The sequence below is a fragment of the Pan paniscus genome, chromosome 14 (genome assembly GCF_029289425.2).
Source record: "Pan paniscus chromosome 14, NHGRI_mPanPan1-v2.0_pri, whole genome shotgun sequence".
Taxonomy (NCBI): domain Eukaryota; kingdom Metazoa; phylum Chordata; class Mammalia; order Primates; family Hominidae; genus Pan; species Pan paniscus.
The window spans coordinates 23,879,802-23,896,515 of NC_073263.2; the positions used below are offsets into that span (position 1 = coordinate 23,879,802).

Below are 16,714 nucleotides of genomic sequence, written 5' to 3' on the forward strand. Positions count from 1 at the left end.
ATGGCATCCAGCTCAGTAAGCCCACAAATTGAGCTCAGCAAACCAACTGTAAAAGCATCATTTTGAGACACGTTGGGGAGATTTTCAGATGAACTGAATATTTGGCAACATGAAGGAATTATTTTTAATTTTGTCAGTTGGGATAAGATAGTGCAGTTATTTTTAAGTCCTTGTTTGTTATAGATAGATAGTGAAATACTTTCTGCATAAAATATGATATGTGAGATTTGTTTTAAAATACTCCAAAAAAGTTGGTGGGAAATAGTTGAAACAATATTGGCAAAAGATTGATAATCGTGGGTTCATGGTATTATCTGCTTTTGTGTGTATTTGAAATTTTCTGTAGTATCAACTTTTAAATAATAATGAAAGTATATTTCTCCTCCCTGGTCAAGTATTCTCAAAATCTTGATAACCAAAGGTTGGTAAATGGATATAAAAATAGAGCTAGACAGGAAGAATAAGTCCTACTGTGACCACAGTTAATGACAATGTATTGTATAGTTCAAAATAGCTAGAAGAGAGGATTCAAATGTTCTTAATACAAATAAATGATAAGTGCTTGAGGTGATGATATGCTAATTACCCTGATTTGCTCATTCCACATTGTATACATATATTGAAATATCACACTGTACCCCATAAATATTGTACAATTATTATGTGAGTTTAAAATAATAATATAAAAAACTCTCCAAATTAAGTAGTATCCACAACTAAATTTTTCTCAAAATATAGAAAATTGAACATTGCATTTAATTTTTTTTTTTAAAGAAATGAAGGCAGAGTCTTTCTAGGTGAATGGAGCCCTCCCTTCTGAGAACTTGGCAGCGCCGTGCTGTGCTCTTCCTTTCTCTCACCACTTTTCTCTGGCCCTGTTTGGAGCACCTGTCTTACCTCTTGCCAGCCACACAGCCTGCGAAGGCAGGTCATGTGGGACAGGCCTGAGTCATGTTTGTAGGCTACTGGGTGTGTTATTTGGGATAATAGAGTTGGGATAATGAATTTCAGTGGCACTTATTGGAGCCTTATCGGAGGGAAGAGTGACAACCTGTAAACACCACTGCATTGTTGGGGATGGTGTTTGTGGCTTCACCTTCCTTGGGTTTCAGGAAGGATGCCTACACTGCTAGAAGATTTTCCTGGGGAATTATCTTTGCCGCCTTTGCTTTGCTTTCAGTGAAGCTTTTCTCTTTCATTTGAGACAACTTACTCCATCACAGCCTACCTAAGCTCCTAATTTTTTTGTACTTAACATTGGGTTCCAACCATACTTCTTCCTTTAACCGGTCTGTTTATGTTGATCAGAAGTCAAATTCGATTGCTTTTCAGAATTCTTACTTTGAATTTCCCTTCGTCTCTATTATCCATTCCCCTTCTCTTTCTACGTATCTCGTCCAGAGTTCAGATTAGCTTGCTTTTCTTGTCTTCCAGAGAGGAGAGTGTCCAGTTTACTTCGCTGTTAGACTTGAGTGGGAACTTCATGGAGACAAGCAAAGGACGAATGCACACCCATGCACCGAAGTCAGTCGATATGGGTAGACCCCTTTCAAAAAAAGATACCTGGTCTGTTACATTTCTTGAAAGCCCTTTAGTTAACCAGTAAGTACACCATATTAGAGCATTTAGTAATACTGCCAGATAATAAAAGAGGAAAGTCAAGATGAGGTACAATAATAGCTAGATATAAAAACTAGAGAAAATGCCCTTTTTGAGGGGACACAAACTTGGCAAGTTGACTTGCTTTAAAAAATGTTTCTAACTTACTGAAGTAATTGCTCAATTTGATTTTTTAAATTTTTACTTTTTTTTTGGCAAATATAGTTCTTTTTTGCAAGCTAGAAAAGAGAAGCAAATTGACCCAGTCTAGCCCTCTAGTGAGCTAGGCTGAGTCACTCATTCTTTATCAGAGTGATACAATAATACGAATTGCTAGCAGGCAGGTTGTAAAACTAAATCATAACCACCTATCCACATTTTTCATTAGGAAACAACCAAAAATTGAGTCCTTTAAAGGCAGGTTATAAATAAATAACATCTTGATCTGTGAAGGGGACAGCATGACCCAAATTTTATGCCAACCAGCCTGTCTGAGAAGCCCATCTGAGCTGGCCAGTGAGTGGTGAAGAGAGGAGTGCTTTTGAAAACGTGCTCTGAAACGATAAGAATACTGGATTCTGGGCAGGTGTGGTGGATCACCTGAGGTTAGGAGTTCAAAACTAGCCTAACCAACATGGTGAAACCTCATCTCTTTCTCTACTAAAAATACAAAATTAGCTGGGTGTAGTGGCACATGCCTGTAATCCCAGCTACTTGGGAGGCTGAGGCAGGAGAATTGCTTGAACACGGAAGATAGAGGTTGCAGTGAGCCTACATTGCGCCATTGCACTCCAGCCTGGGCAACAAGAGTGAAACTCTATCTCAAAAAAAAAAAATAAAAAGAATTCTGGATTCTGCCTGTCAATAAGAAAGCAAGTAAAAAGTGTCACAGATGTGCGAAATTGGTCCTTGTTTATACCGGAGTTTACCATGAGAATGAAGAGTTCATCTCAAAAAAAAAAAAAAAAAAGGCCAGGCACGGTGGCTTATGTCTGTAATCCCAGCAATTTGGGAGGCTGAGGTCGGCAGATCACTTGAGCCCACGAGTTTGAGACCAGCCTGGCCAACATGGCAAAACCCCATCTCTACTAAAAATACAAAAAATTAGCCAAGAGTTGTCGTGCGTTCCTGTAGTACCAGCTACTCAGGAGGCTGAGATGGGAGGATTGCTTGAGCCTGGGAGGCAGAGGTTGCAGCGGGCCAAGATCGTACCACTGCACTCCAGCCTGGGCAACAGAGTGAGACCTCCTCTCTGCTAAAAAAAGAGAGAGACTGAAAAGTTAGAGATATGAGTGAGGAATAAGATACTTAAATTTTGAAAATAAATGTCTTAGTGATAAATCCAGCGTGCTACATTTCCCCTTTTACCACAAGAACAAACAAAGGACTATGTTAAAAGAAATGCTGAGTTCTAAACAGAACACTTTCTACCACAGAAACAGGTCCCCTTCCCCGTACGATCAAGGTTACTGCTCTTCCACTACTCAGGTCCATGTCAGGAGCTTTGTCAGGGCAGGAAATTGATAAAAGGAGAGCATATCCTAGCTAGCCACTGGGGAGCAAGGTTAGCATCCTTGGGGTGGACCATCCATATGGGTAAGCTGTAGTTTTGATAAGAATCTGCAGGCTGCCCGTGAGCATCTCGTCTCATGCCTGGTCTTGTGCACTCTGAGCTGGGTGCTGGGCCTCCCAAGAACCCCTGGGGCCCAACAGGCACGTGCAAGTGACCCTGCAGGAATGCTGCTACCTCCTTGCTAAGCCCAAGAGAACGGGGAAGACCACAGCTCCCAAAGGTCTTAGGGAATCTTATGGGGGCTCTTCTTGTGAACAGATCAGTGCATCTTTCTGCTGCTGTCTGCAGGGAGGGGGCAGAGCAAGGGGCTTCCACCCACGTGGCCGCCAAGTGGAGCCATCCCCACCTGCCACCCCCAAAACAGCCCCCAGAGCCTCACTTGCTTTCTTACTCTGGTAGATGTTTTCTGCACAGGATTGAGGCTGGTCTGTATAAAGAAAAAACAAAAACGTACCGAGACATTTTCCAGTGAGTTTAAGGCTCAGTGGTTTCAAAGTACAATTGGGGATTATCATTCAGGGGGTGACATTCTTTCCCTGTCTACCGCTCTGGTTTTTTCTGTTTGATTTTGTACTGAATGTATACATCCCCTTAGAAATGGAAAAGATTTACTTATTTATGTATTTATTTACTTTTCTCTATTTAGGGATTAGTATTGGTTGTAAAACCTCATCAGCTCAACATTATGATACTTTGATGAGCTTAAAATTATTGGGAAATGCTATAGGAGGGGCCAGCAGGGCTTAATCAACCAGTATTGTCTCAGGAAATGTCCAGGGTGCTCTGAAACCTTTCTGAATTGGATTTTATTTTATTGTATTATTATTATTATTATTTTAGATTTTCTTTAGAGACAGAGTCTCACTCTGTTGCCCAGACTGGTCTCAAACTCCTGGCCTCCCACTTTGGCTTTACAAAGTACTGGGATTAGAGGTGTGAGCCACCACACCCGGCCTGAGTTGGATTTTAAATGTGCTTTTGGTTTTGAAGATACTTCCTCGATTTCGATCCATTTAACAAATACATATGTCCCTATTATAAATGAGGCACAGTACCAGAGGCTGGGCAGTTCTGAGGAAGCTAGAGAGTGTTCCTACAGAGCTGCCAGTGTGGTGGATGAATGGGAAAAACCACCACAACTGCACTCATGCTGAGTAGAAACGGGGAGCATGTCAGTCGGATCTGGGCTGTCCCAAGCCCTCATGGAGGAAATGACCTCAAATGAGGCTTTAGGAATGAAGGGAGTTAGATTAAGTTTGTTGTTAGGGGTAGTGTGTTCCAGGCAAAAAGTGGAGGCCAGAGAAAGGAGAGCACATCTGAGAAGTTGAGAGTAGGGTAGCCTAAGAGAAAATTACACTAGTCAGGTCACAGTGTCCTCCAGGCCTCTGTAAGGAGCTGGCAGATCCCACAGTGTGGCCTGCGCTTGCCTTCCTGGCTCCTCTTCACTGGTCCCACAAGTAGAGTTGTATCCTCACTGGGAGTCAAGAGCATGACCCCACCAAGCCTGTTTATGGCAGTTGCTTTATTATGATGATATGGAACTGATTTAGATATTATGTAAGCAAATAAAATGTGAATATGAGACTGAAAGGGGACTTGGCATCTCTGACGATGAAATAGAATACTTTGGAGAAACCCAATGAAACTCAATAAAAGTGAATTGTTAAAGAAAATTCTATCAAATTAGGTGAGAATTGACAGCTTGGAAAAAATGGAAAAATCGAGGAGTCTATATTCAGATTGTTTCACCAGTGTCTCTGGTTTTATTGCTCAACGTTAAAGAAGCCAGAACTGGAAATCATAGCGGACGCATATGGGTGTGGATTGTACAAGAGACAATGCAGAATTCTAGTCAGTTGATCGTACACAGGGAGCCTTGTCCTACATCATGACAAAGGTGAATGATTGCACCTATGTATGCCTTAAGTTATGTTCATGGCATGCGTGCATGGGGCACTTTTTTTTGGCTTAGGGCTTTTAGGCAGCCCGATTGCTACAAGTCAGAGGACCTCAGCTCCAGATCAAGGCTGTAGCAGGATGCAGAGGAGGAGGCTGAGAGATGGGCCTCCCCTAAGTTCAGGCTGCCTGGGAGGACAGAGCCTGGGCAACTGGGAGCCACTGAGGGCTTTTGAGGGCTGTGAGATGATCAGATGTGCATTTCAGAGAGATCATTGGCTGGATCGTGGAGGACTGGAGACCTCAGGAGTCTGTTGCCTCGGAAAATGATAGTGGCACTGGAGATATGAAGAACCGAGAGGTCGAGGTAATTGTCTGGATGTTTGGGGCCAGGGAGCAGCCATCCGTGCTGCCTCTGATGCCTGGCTGACAAGGAGCCTAGGAGAAGAGCATGTTGGTCAATTGGGGAGCTTACTCCATTCCAGGCAGGTCAAGTCAGAGCGACCTATGGGCAGCTCGATGAAGATGACATCACCATATCCTTGATTGTGAAGCTCTGATTTTGAGGAAGGGGACCCAAAGTTAGAGATGAAGATTTGGGAGTCATCAGCAAAGTGGTTCTTAAAACTCTAGGAAGGAGTATGATATGAGTGGGGATAAAAATGAGAAGAGGATCTTGAACCATGCTCTGAGGACCAACATTTGGGGACCAGTGAAGGCAAAGAAATTCACAAAGAAAATAGAAAAAAAGTAGCCAGGCAGGTAAGCGGTGTCCCAGATGTCAAAGGAAGCCAGGGCTTCCAGGTGTGAGAGTGGTTCACACTGTCAAATGCACCAAAGTGTAGAGAGAAAAATACCCACTGGATCCAGTGGCAGGGAGGAGCTTAATGCCCTTAAAAAAAAAACTGGTTTCAGTTCAGCAGTTCAGTGCTAGGGCAGGGCCAGAATGCCATGGGAGGATGTTGGGGGAGTTGTCTTAAAATTGAGGTATTTTATCTATTTTGCTTAAGCTGTGTTGATGGTTTTCTGATTTTATAGCTCAAAGTATCCCATAAAGGCTCAGGACTAATGAAAAACAATTTGTTAGGCTATGATATTAACAATTATTTTGTCTATGTATTACCAGTATCTGAAAGCTTGTTAGTATGAATGTGTCAGCGTTTATTCTCACTGAATGTTTTTCAAAGAGATGGGAAGATTACACATCAGAAAGTTCCGTTTCTTGACTTAGAATTGATATTAATCCCCAACATTTAGGAAGTAGGGGAATTTAATCATAGGAAATGCTTATGTTGTTTCAAATTTGATTTTTTAAATGAAATTAATTGAATTATGAGAAATTACTGAAACTTATTTCTTTGAAAAGTCTTGTAGTAAAGAAATTTATTCAAATTCTTTGTGTTTTTTGTTTGTTTAAAACAAAGTTTTTTTTCTTTTTTTTTTTTTTTTAGCTCTTTTGTGGTTGTTAAAATCCTACTTCTAATTTGTTGGAATAACAAATTCATGCACTGATAGTTTGATCAGATCACACCACATTTCTGTTTTTTCTTAGGACTGTCAATAGAATAAGGCAGTAAGAATTCTTGATTCATAGCCTAAGTGCATCACAAAAGGGAGGTTACTCATACAGTTATTCTGGCCTTATTCTGTCCTAATTATTATGAAAGTTAATTTTCTTATTAACAGACCTTTGGGTCAAAAAGTGAGAGTGTAATCCCAATCCTTGGGCAAGTCACTTAATCTCAAAGTCTTCATGTCTTTATCTGTAATGGGAGAAACTAATATGATCTGTCCCACAGATGTGGAAGAATGACCTGGCACACAGTAAGTGTGCAGTAACTATTACTAATTAATTAGGGAAGCATTAACTATACAGGGGACAAAGGCAGTGATGAGCAGGAAACTGTTTACCTCCAGAGTTCTGAGTTACTGATTTAACTGCGCTAATCAGCGACTTAACTTAGACAAGTCATTTAGTCTACTTAGTAAAGTCCTCGAGCACTTGGAGTCTATATGGAATAATATACTGTTTATTATCCAAATATAAGTTAAGCAAATTTAAAATACATACGTTCAGGTTATTTAAAAAAAAAAGAAACTTGACTGGGTCTTTTTTTATAGATTCTCTGGGCTGCAAATTTTAGGTATTATCTAATGATTTTTCATTGTATCACCCAGAGACTCCACTGAATTTTTTGTTAAAAGGAAGGAAAAAAAGAAAAGCCGTAGCAGGTGTTGAGGTGTGTTTGATACCTTTGAAATGACTTTAAGCATCCCATAACATCTTTTTGTTCTCTTGTTTTTTGAATTATCTCCTGCTGCTTCTGCATTTTACTCAAATCGATTTTCAAATATTTTCTTTCAATAAAGAATCAGAGGGAAAATAGGAACTTGGGATTTACTTGCTTAGTGCCTGTTGCGTGGTAGCAGCGGAGCTCTCAGGAAAGCTGGTTGGAGAATTGGTGATGGAGCACTTGGATTGTTAGGTGGGGATGCCGTGAGCCTTGCCACGTTCCCTTCTCCCCCCACATCTCACTTTATACTCATGCCAAGGAATATTGGCTGTTGATTATACAGTCATCCCTGGTTGTCTGAGGGGGATTGGTTCCAGGACTCTTCAGACATCAGACTCCAAGGCTGTGCAAAAGTCCCTGATATAAAATGGCCTAGTAATTGCATATAACTCATGCCCATCCTCCATATACTTTAAATCACCTCTAGATTACTTAAAGACCTAATATTAATGCAATGTAAATGCTATGTAAATAGTTGTTATGCTGCATTGTTTAGGGAATAGTTACAAGGAAAAAAGTCTGTACATATTCAGTACGGTCACAGTTTTTTAAATGTTTTCAATCTGCGGTTGGTTGAGTCCACAGATGTGTAACCCACAGATACAGAGGGCCAACTGTGTTTACTTACAAAACGAGATGAATCAATTCATTTATCAGTACTCACAGCAAGTGTTTTCCTGACTGCTAAGACTGCCTATGGTAAAATCCCTGTCTTCTGACTGCTGTGAGACAGCCTGGATTCCACAGAGTCCGAAGGAATTTAGAAATTATGAAAGGCTTCTGTGTGCAGAACAAGGACTACAAATATGGCCTTTAGTGCCCAAAACCATATTGTCTGCAAGTCTTGGAGATTGTATTAGCTCCATAGCAGTTATCTTAGCTGTTGTTTCATGCCTCATTGTTGCCTATCATCGAGATTTTTTAGAAGGAATATAGTGTTCTATTTCTTGTCTCAGAAAAACATAAAGTATTAAACTTTTTTTTAGCAAGCTCATGAAATTTCATCTTCTAGCAGTTAAAACATTCTCAGTTCTCAACAGCTAGAGTTAAAAAGTAAAAGTTATTGAAAATATCGTCTGTCTTATTACTAAGCTTCAGAAATTGGATTTTAAAAGAAGAAGAAAGAATATTAAAAGTCAGAGGAAGGAGAGCGAGACAGCTAAACGTCTCGCAAACCACCACCAAGAGCCAGTAGCACTCTGTACGTATTCCTGGCCTGATCTTACAGACAAGGTCAGGCCTTAGAAATATTCAGTAACTTTTCCTAGCTTGACTAAGCAAGATGTAATGAGTAGATAGTGGAGCTAGCATTCAAATGAGATCAAACTGAAAAACACAGATTGCTTTCCATTCTATTCAGTTTCCCGTCTGTTTTCTCCATCACAAAACACAATATTGTCTAATTGATTTGCACAAAGATATGCCTGTTGGCAGTTTTAAAGACCATGTCCCAATAATTGCCTTCTATTAAGACAAAGAAAAAAGTTATATTCCTCCAATCCCTGTTGTGTTCTTGTTATGTTTGAAATGTGCTTGGTCCTAAGGATCTGAAAATAACCAGGTAAATACAGAAAAGAAGTGAAATCTGTACTAGGCCCTGAAGGATGAAAAATCCACGTGTGCTTACAGAGAACAGGGAAACAATGGCCTTCAGCTGAAGCTGGCACCTTTTAAAGGACAATTTTATATTTATTTCTGCATTAATCAAAGTTCTAGTCAGTGCCCAGGTCCAAAGTATCTTGTTTGGAGCTGTGTTTGGAGAGGGTGGGATATTGAGTAGGGGTGAATGATGAAGGGGTTCATTGAAGCCACTGAGAGCACATATTCGCTGGTTTTGTGTGTTCAGGTCCACATTGCTCCAAGGTGAGAGCAGTTGCTTTGAAGGCATGAAGAGAGGCACTTTTTCTTCATAGCTGTCTTGAAGCAGGCCGGGGCGAGTCTCACAGAGTTTGCCCTTGTACTTCAGGCTCCATTTCCTGAGCTGTGTATGATGGGGCCCGCCCCTCCTGTGGTGAAGAGTCTGTGGCTGCTGAGTGGCATTTCAGTCAGACCTGAACTGAGCCTGCCTTTGCCCAACAGGAGTCGGCCTGCTGAGGCAGCATCTACCCGGCTCATCAGTTTGTGCTAGGACATGCCGTGCCCTGTGTTACGTTCAGTGCCTTTCAGGTTCCTCTGGAAAGTAGCATCACTGTGACCTGTAGATTAATAATCATGTTTGTCTTTCATCCATTCAGAATGAAGAGGTCACTCTGGGCACTCGATGATTTATGGGAATGGACATTGGCCTGAATAACTGATAGCAAATGTAGCAAATTATTTGCTGTGAAGGACTCTCCCATCCCAGCTTTAGAAAGTGCAGCCCCGTCTCAGCTGTGGGAGATGGCCAGTGATGTCCACAGGTCCTGGCTGTGTCACTCCTGATTCTGAGTAGTCATTGTCCATATGGGAGTTGGGATTATGGGTCATTCCAGCCCGTGGCAGCCTTGGTTCTTGGCTGATGTGCCCATCCTTCCGCCCATGTCCTAAAGCTGATGGCCGTGCTTTCCTAGGGGACAGCATGACTCTCCCCTGGGGCCTGCCCCTCTGCCTAGCACCTGTCCTGTAGTTCTTGGTAATGGGGCCATATCAAAGTTAGTGGGGACATAAAGTTCCAAGGATATTCCTGGGTTCTGGATATGTCTGTACCATGAAGGGAGGCAGCTGCTTTGCAGAAACAACAGGGAAGCTGCAGCAGGTGGGAAACTTTGGTGCTGGTCATCTCTCTGCACTTAATTCGGAGGTGGTCATAGAAGAAAATATCTACCATGTCATACTTAAAATAAGAAGATATCAGAAATGTGGAGCTCAAAGGAACCTTAATGGCCACTCAATCTCAAGAACCTTAATGAACCTACTCAGTCACCAGAAATCCTCCTGGAGAGGTCAAGTGCTGACTACTGTTCCGAGTTTGAGGTACTGCTATTAACTTGCCTCTCCAAGAATTTTATGACATTTCTTTCCCATATGTATGTAAATATATATGGGTTTTGGGACCAGCTTACCAAAAATAACTTTCTGTATCTATAGAATAAAATTGATCATAACATCCTATGTGTTTTCAACATCTATTTTTAAAAATTAATTTTAATTTTTATAGAGATAATGTCTTGCTCTGTCACCCAGGCTGGAGGGCAGTGGCCCAATCATAGCTCACTGCAGCCTCGAACTCCTGGGCTCAAGGGATTCTCTCACCTTAGCCTCCTGAGCAACTGGGACTCAAGGCATGTGTCACCAAGCTGGGCTAATTTTTTTTATTTTTTGTAAAGGTGGGGTCTTACTATGTTGCTCTGGCTGGTCTCAAACTCCTAGCCTCAAGTGATCCTCCCACCTTGGCCTCCCAAAGTGCTGGGATCAAGGCATGAGCCACCACACACAGTCCTCAGTGTTTATTTTGTCCTCTGATTTCTCAACATTTCATATTAATATGTAAGTTGGATATCTCCACTCCTACCTACGGATCTGATCCCTGTGCTTAATCCTTTTGGTGTTGCCAATAATCGATGATGGTCATTTCCCAGTTCCAGTGAGGTAGTGGTATCTTATCCAAAGAGAAGAGATTAATTTGGGGGTTGGATTTTTCTTTTTTCTTTTAAGGCAGGGCTTCCCTCTGTCTCCCAGGCTGGTGTGCAGTGGTACAATCTCAGCTCTCCACAGCCTCAACCTCTCAGTCTCAAGTGATCCTCCCACCTCAGCCTCCCAAAGTGCTGGGATTATAGGTATGAGCCACCAATGCCCAGCCAGAATTTTAAGACTTCTTTGAACTATGGTTTAGGTTTTTGTTGTAGCATTCTTACAGATCTGGTAAATGTAGGCTCTGATCACTAAAAAAAAAAAAAAAAAAAAAAAAAAAAATTAAGCTAAAAGTCCTATCTCCTTGTTCTGTCATGCCCCTTTCTACATTAGTAGTAGCTTCTTCCAAAACTATCTTAGAAGGGTGGCTGGCTGATGTGCCCATCCTTGAGCCCATTTCCTAACGTTGATGGTAGTCCTTTGCCACAGAATAGTGTGACTCTCCTCCCTGGGACTCCTCCATCTAGCACCTGTCCTGTAGTGCTTGGTAATGGGGCCATATCCAAGCTGGTGGGGACATAAAGGGTTTGTTGGGTCACATCCATTGAGAAGATGCCTGATTTCAAGGCAGTCTTTGTTTATTTACTTGTTTTCCTTCTTTTTATTTTGTTTTGCCTACACAGTAATCTCTAGTGAATGCCTCTGGTTTAAGATCCTGTAATCCCAAGGATGTTAGTCTAGTGCCCTGACCCCGTCTCTGGATTGAGAGAAAGTGCTTGGGAAACAGAAACTATCCTCTTGTACCGGATGCCGATGAAAAGTGAAAGTGAGCAAACAGCCTACCAAGTTCTAAGAAAATAAGGCCAAGAGAGCTTTTGCTTTTTGAAAACTAATGATTTTAACCAAAAAAAAAAATTTTTTGTAGAAAATGAAAACACTGGATTTTATTTGCCTCCTTCTGGAATTTAGGCTTTGTTGGAATGGATAACCTTGAGAATTAATTCCTACTTTCTGCTGCTTTGTGTCTGAGTATTATGCATTTTACCTTTTCATTCTGACTAAACTCAAGCCCACCCATTCATTCCATGGTCTTCACTAGTTAGAAAAGATACTGATATTGAAGATTTTGCCTCAGGGCAGTGCTTCTCCAAGTATGTTGTATAGTTTCTTGAGTTGTCTAGAACAACACTTCTGAAACCTGAATGTGCATTTGAATGACCTGGGATGTTGTTAAAATGTTGATTCTGATTCTACAGACCTGGGGCAGGGCCCAGGAATCTGAATTTCTCACCAGCTCCCAGTCATGCTGATACTGCTGGTCCATGGGCCCTACTGTGAGTAGCAAGGCCAGAGGATACTTTCTTTTGGTGTAGTAATATGTGTTGTCATAAAAAAAAGAGCGTCATAGCCAAATACGATTGTTAAATTCTATGTTAAAGAAGATGGCACAGCTGTCAGTGGGAACTTTTTAGAGTCTGTTATTACTGATGAATCCTGTAGGATATCCAAAAGGTAGATAAAATATACAGTGGTTTTCAAACTCTTTTCTTGGAGCGTATTATGCCACTAGTATTCCATGAGATATACTTAGGAGACTTTACACGAGAGAGAGAGTAGTCTGCTGTGAAAAACAATATCGAGGAGTCTTTTGAGCCTATAATTTAATAAACTACCACCTTTATTGAGAATATGCCTCTATTGAATGAATTGTCTATTAAACATCTTAAGTATTTGCCTCTTTTAAATCATCTTTTAAAATTCCTGTAAGAGGCTGGGCGCAGTGGCTTATGCCTGTAGTCCCAGCACTTTGGGAGGCCGAGGTGGGCAGACCACCTGAGGTCAGGAGTTTGAGACCAGCCTGACCAACATGGTGAAACCCCATCTCTACTACAAATACAAAAATTAGCCGGGCGTGGTGGTGTGCGCCTGTAATCCCGGCTACTCGGGAGGCTGAGGCAGGAGAATCACTTGAACCCAGGAGGTGGAGGTTGCAGTGAGCCAAGATCATGCCACTGCACTCCAGCCTGAGTGACAGAGCAAGACTCTGTCTCAAAATAAAATAAATAAAATTTCTGTAAGAGAAAGATTTTCAGCTGAACTGGTCATAAGAGTTTGTGTGATCGTGTGTGTTTTTCACTTGTAGTGCGGGTTACTAAGGCTATGAGTTTCCCAGAAAACTGTCCTTACCTGGATTTGAGGGTGGGATGCTCCAGATCAATAGAAATAGCCACAGATATTTGAAGATAAGAAAAGCCTACGATATAGTATATAGTCAACATGTGTGTTATTACTAATCATACAGCTTTCCATTCTGAGTTCATGCTGTGATTTCTCTGGGAACTAGCATGTTATTAAGGGACCTCAGGTTTTTTGGAGTGACAGCAGCAGCGTGACGGCTAACATTTATTAATCCCCAATGAAGAGCCAGTGCTTCTCTAAACACTGCAATATGTTCTCGAGTAACTCTGTGAGGATTATTGATTGGTGCTGCAGTTATCCCCACTCCGCAGATGTGGAAAGAGAGCTGCCTAGAGACTTGGAAACTTTCCCTAATTTTGTTATGGGAAAGCAGCTTTTGAACACAGGCAGTCTGACTCCAAAGCTCATCACTATAAAGCATGCATTTTACTAATTGGCACTATCACTTGTTTAACATGTATGTATGTATGTATCTATTTTAGAGACAGGATCTAGCTCTGTAACTCAACACTGGAGTGCAGTGGTGTGATTATAGTTTACTGCAACCTCGAACTCCTGGGCTCAAGTGATCCTCCCATCTCGGACTCCTGAGTAACTAGGATGACAGGCATGTGCCACTCTGCCCAGCTAATTTTTTATTTTTAGAGACAGGATCTTATTCTGTCACCGAGGCTGGAGTACAGTGGTACGATCATAGCTTACTGCAGCCTCCACCTTCTGGGCTCAAGCAATCCTCCCACCTCAGCCTCCTGAGTAGCTGGGACCACAGGCACATGCCACTATGCATGGCTAATATAAATTTTTTTTTTTTTTTTTTTTTAGTAGAGACGGGACCTCGCTATGTTGCCCAGGCTTGTCTCAAACTCCTGGGCTCAATTGATCCTCCCACCTTGGCCTCCCAAAGTGTTGGGATTACAGGTGTGAGCTACCTTGCCCAGACCTAATTTTTTTTTTTAGAGATAGGGTCTTGCTATGTTGCCCAGACTGGTCATGAATTCCTGGTTTTAAGCAATCCTCCTGCGTCATCCTCCTGAGTAGTTGGGATTACAGGCATGAGCCAGCGGGCCCAGCTTAAACCCACATTTACTAAGAGATGACTGTGAGGTCACTACTTTGCGTATATATTACCTCATTGTTCATAAAGTTAAAAAGGCCGTGTCTTCTGCTTATGGGGAAATGGAAGGAAGCTCACTCTTTGTTAACAGTCATTTCACAATATGAAAGACTTGCTCATTGTAGATAATTTGGAAAGTATAGAAGAGTATAGAGGAAATAAAAACAACCCAGAGTATATTACCTGGAGAGAACTTACATGTATACCTTTACATGTATGCCTTTACATGTATACCTTTTGAACAAAATCACTCTTTTAAAGTGATTTCATAAATTTATAGCTAACTTAATGTAATGTCATAACTCAAATTTTTGTCATACCACAGTGTGAAATCCTAACTGTATTTTTGAACTAAATGACCCCTGTGCTTTTCTCTTGTGAAATAAATACCTTTTGAAAAGCTCTCTGAAAGTTTAACTCAGGTTTTGGTTTTGTAGTTAAAAGCAGCACACACCATTTCTCCTGCCTTCACTGAAGGCTCTCGGCAGCACCTGATGGCTTGTGAGTGTGTTTGTCTTTGGTGTATATAGGTTTTGCCTTAGTTTAGAATTTTCTCCTGAAGTTCCCCGCAATGTCACTGTAGCCACTAACCCTTGGTCACACGGAGTGTGGAGCCAGCTGTCAGTTTCTGGGCAGGCTCTGGCCGGGAACGCACACAACGTCAAAGCAGTGAATAAGCGATTTCTGCAGTTCCCGTAGCTGCCAGCCTGTGCAGTCCTCTGTGATGCTTGGGGACTGGCTCCTCAGTCACACCCCAGTCCTGCTCTGAAGGTTGCCGTTTTCCAAACAGAAGGATGGTAGCTAGAGGGGAGATAGCAAGATTCTGGAGTCTGGAAAGCCTTCACTTGGGTATGTGAGCAAAGAATGGATTGTTGTACTGTGACATGTTGCCGATTCAGCTCTTTCCTTCCCAAGTTGCAGTTCTTCCCCCCCCTCTCTCTCTCTCTCCACTCTCTCTCTCTCACTCTCTCTCTCTCATTCTCTCTCTCTCTCTCACTCTCTCTCTTTCTCTGCTGCTTGTCAGGTGTGAGCCTGTGGGGAAAAGCTCACTCTTCTAGTAAGGGGTGCTGAGGATAGTTTTAGTTGTGGACATAGTCAGTTGAAGAAATTGGTTTTGTTTATGGCACAGTTGCTTGTTTGGAGTAGAAAATCATAAGAATCAAGCCTGAACCATCCTTCCTGAGGAAGGGGTCTGGGTTTTGCTGCTGATATTGTTACTAGTTTTGCTGCTGATATTGTTACTGGTTTTTGCTTCTATTACATGAAATTCCTTTGTTCAAGAGATTATTGGTGGTGTGTATAAGAATGTTTCTTGCTAATTGAGGATGTGTGAGGTTTAAGGCTGTGAACTGATCTTTGAAAAATAGTTTCCTGTTTCTAAAGTGACATTACCCAGTATTTGCTTACTGCTTTGTGCCTTATCTCCCGCTTTCTTTTTAGTATTTCTGTGAGTATTGTCTATTTGTCTATTCTGTGAGTATTGGACTATTTGGACTATTTAAATGTGAAAGAAACTTTGTACTCTCACACTAGGAAGCCATAAACTCTAATCCTCACATTCTGAAAAGGAAGTAAGAAAAAACAAGACTTCACAGACAAGCTTTTCCCTGGCTGCACTACATGGATACAATAGGATGCTTTAGAAACAGATCTTGTCTCTGTTTTTGCCCTAAATAGATGCCAGCGCCTCGCCTGAAATGAATGGGAACCGTAGATGGCAGCTCGAGGCAGCCTGGGGCCCTGTCAGAGCAGTACAGTTTGTAGTTTGTGCTTTCTTCCTTGTTTTGATTGGTTTCTGTGCTGCTGACAGACAGAAAGCAGGGATGTGGTTACGGCTTCTGTGCCTGGTGGATTATCAAAACAAGACTGGTGTGTACTCCATTTTACGAGCCAAAATTTAGAAAAAGGAAAAAAAAAGTTGCCCGGCGATTTCTATATTGAGAACACAGACCACAGGAGTGAGAGGGCTCGGTAATGCTAGCGAGACGGCACTGGCAAGACCTGGGTGGAGGAAGCGGACGTGCGGGTGCTCCCTCCCAGGGTTCCTGCACCCATGGCCTTGAGCAGGGGCGTGTTCATTCCCACCGGGAGTGCAGCCAGCACGAACGGGCAGGGGTGGGGGGCAGGTGGCCCCTGGCTCTCCTCCAGCATTCCTCCACCGCCTTCCACACAGGGGAGGCCGAGGGAAGCCCGACCCAGCCTCCAGCTCTGAGCGGTGCTCCCTCGGTGCTGCTGGAGAAACAGCATGCCAGAATCTGCCCTCTGCGGCCTTGACCCTCTACAGCAGTCCCTCACCTGCCTCTCTGAGAGGGGCCTGGGTCAGTGCACTGCGGAAACTGTTGCCACTCCTATATGCGCTATACTGAGTGAATACATGTAATAAAATGACAACAAGCACCATATTTAAAACAAATAATAAAGCTTGCCTGTGGTGAGTTTTCTTTCCTTTGAGAGCTCTGAGAGGGCAGGGAGCAGGGGAGGGGTTGTGGG

The 16,714-nt window shown here is 42.2% G+C and overlaps 1 protein-coding gene across 6 annotated transcripts in view; it reads left to right on the forward strand.

Moving 5' to 3' along the window:
- The window catches only part of SPATA13 (spermatogenesis associated 13), a 328,520-nt gene that overhangs the window by 277,683 nt on the left and 34,123 nt on the right, over nucleotides 1–16,714 (forward strand). The window contains exon 1 of one of the 6 annotated variants that reach the window (XM_008965062.4): nucleotides 1,648–15,073. The exons of the other annotated variants lie outside the window; for them this stretch is intronic. Within the exon in view, the coding sequence (XP_008963310.1) occupies nucleotides 15,019–15,073 (55 nt within the window). The 5' untranslated portion in view covers nucleotides 1,648–15,018. Of the gene's footprint in view, nucleotides 1–1,647; nucleotides 15,074–16,714 lie in introns of those variants that run through there. 6 annotated transcript variants of the gene reach the window in all.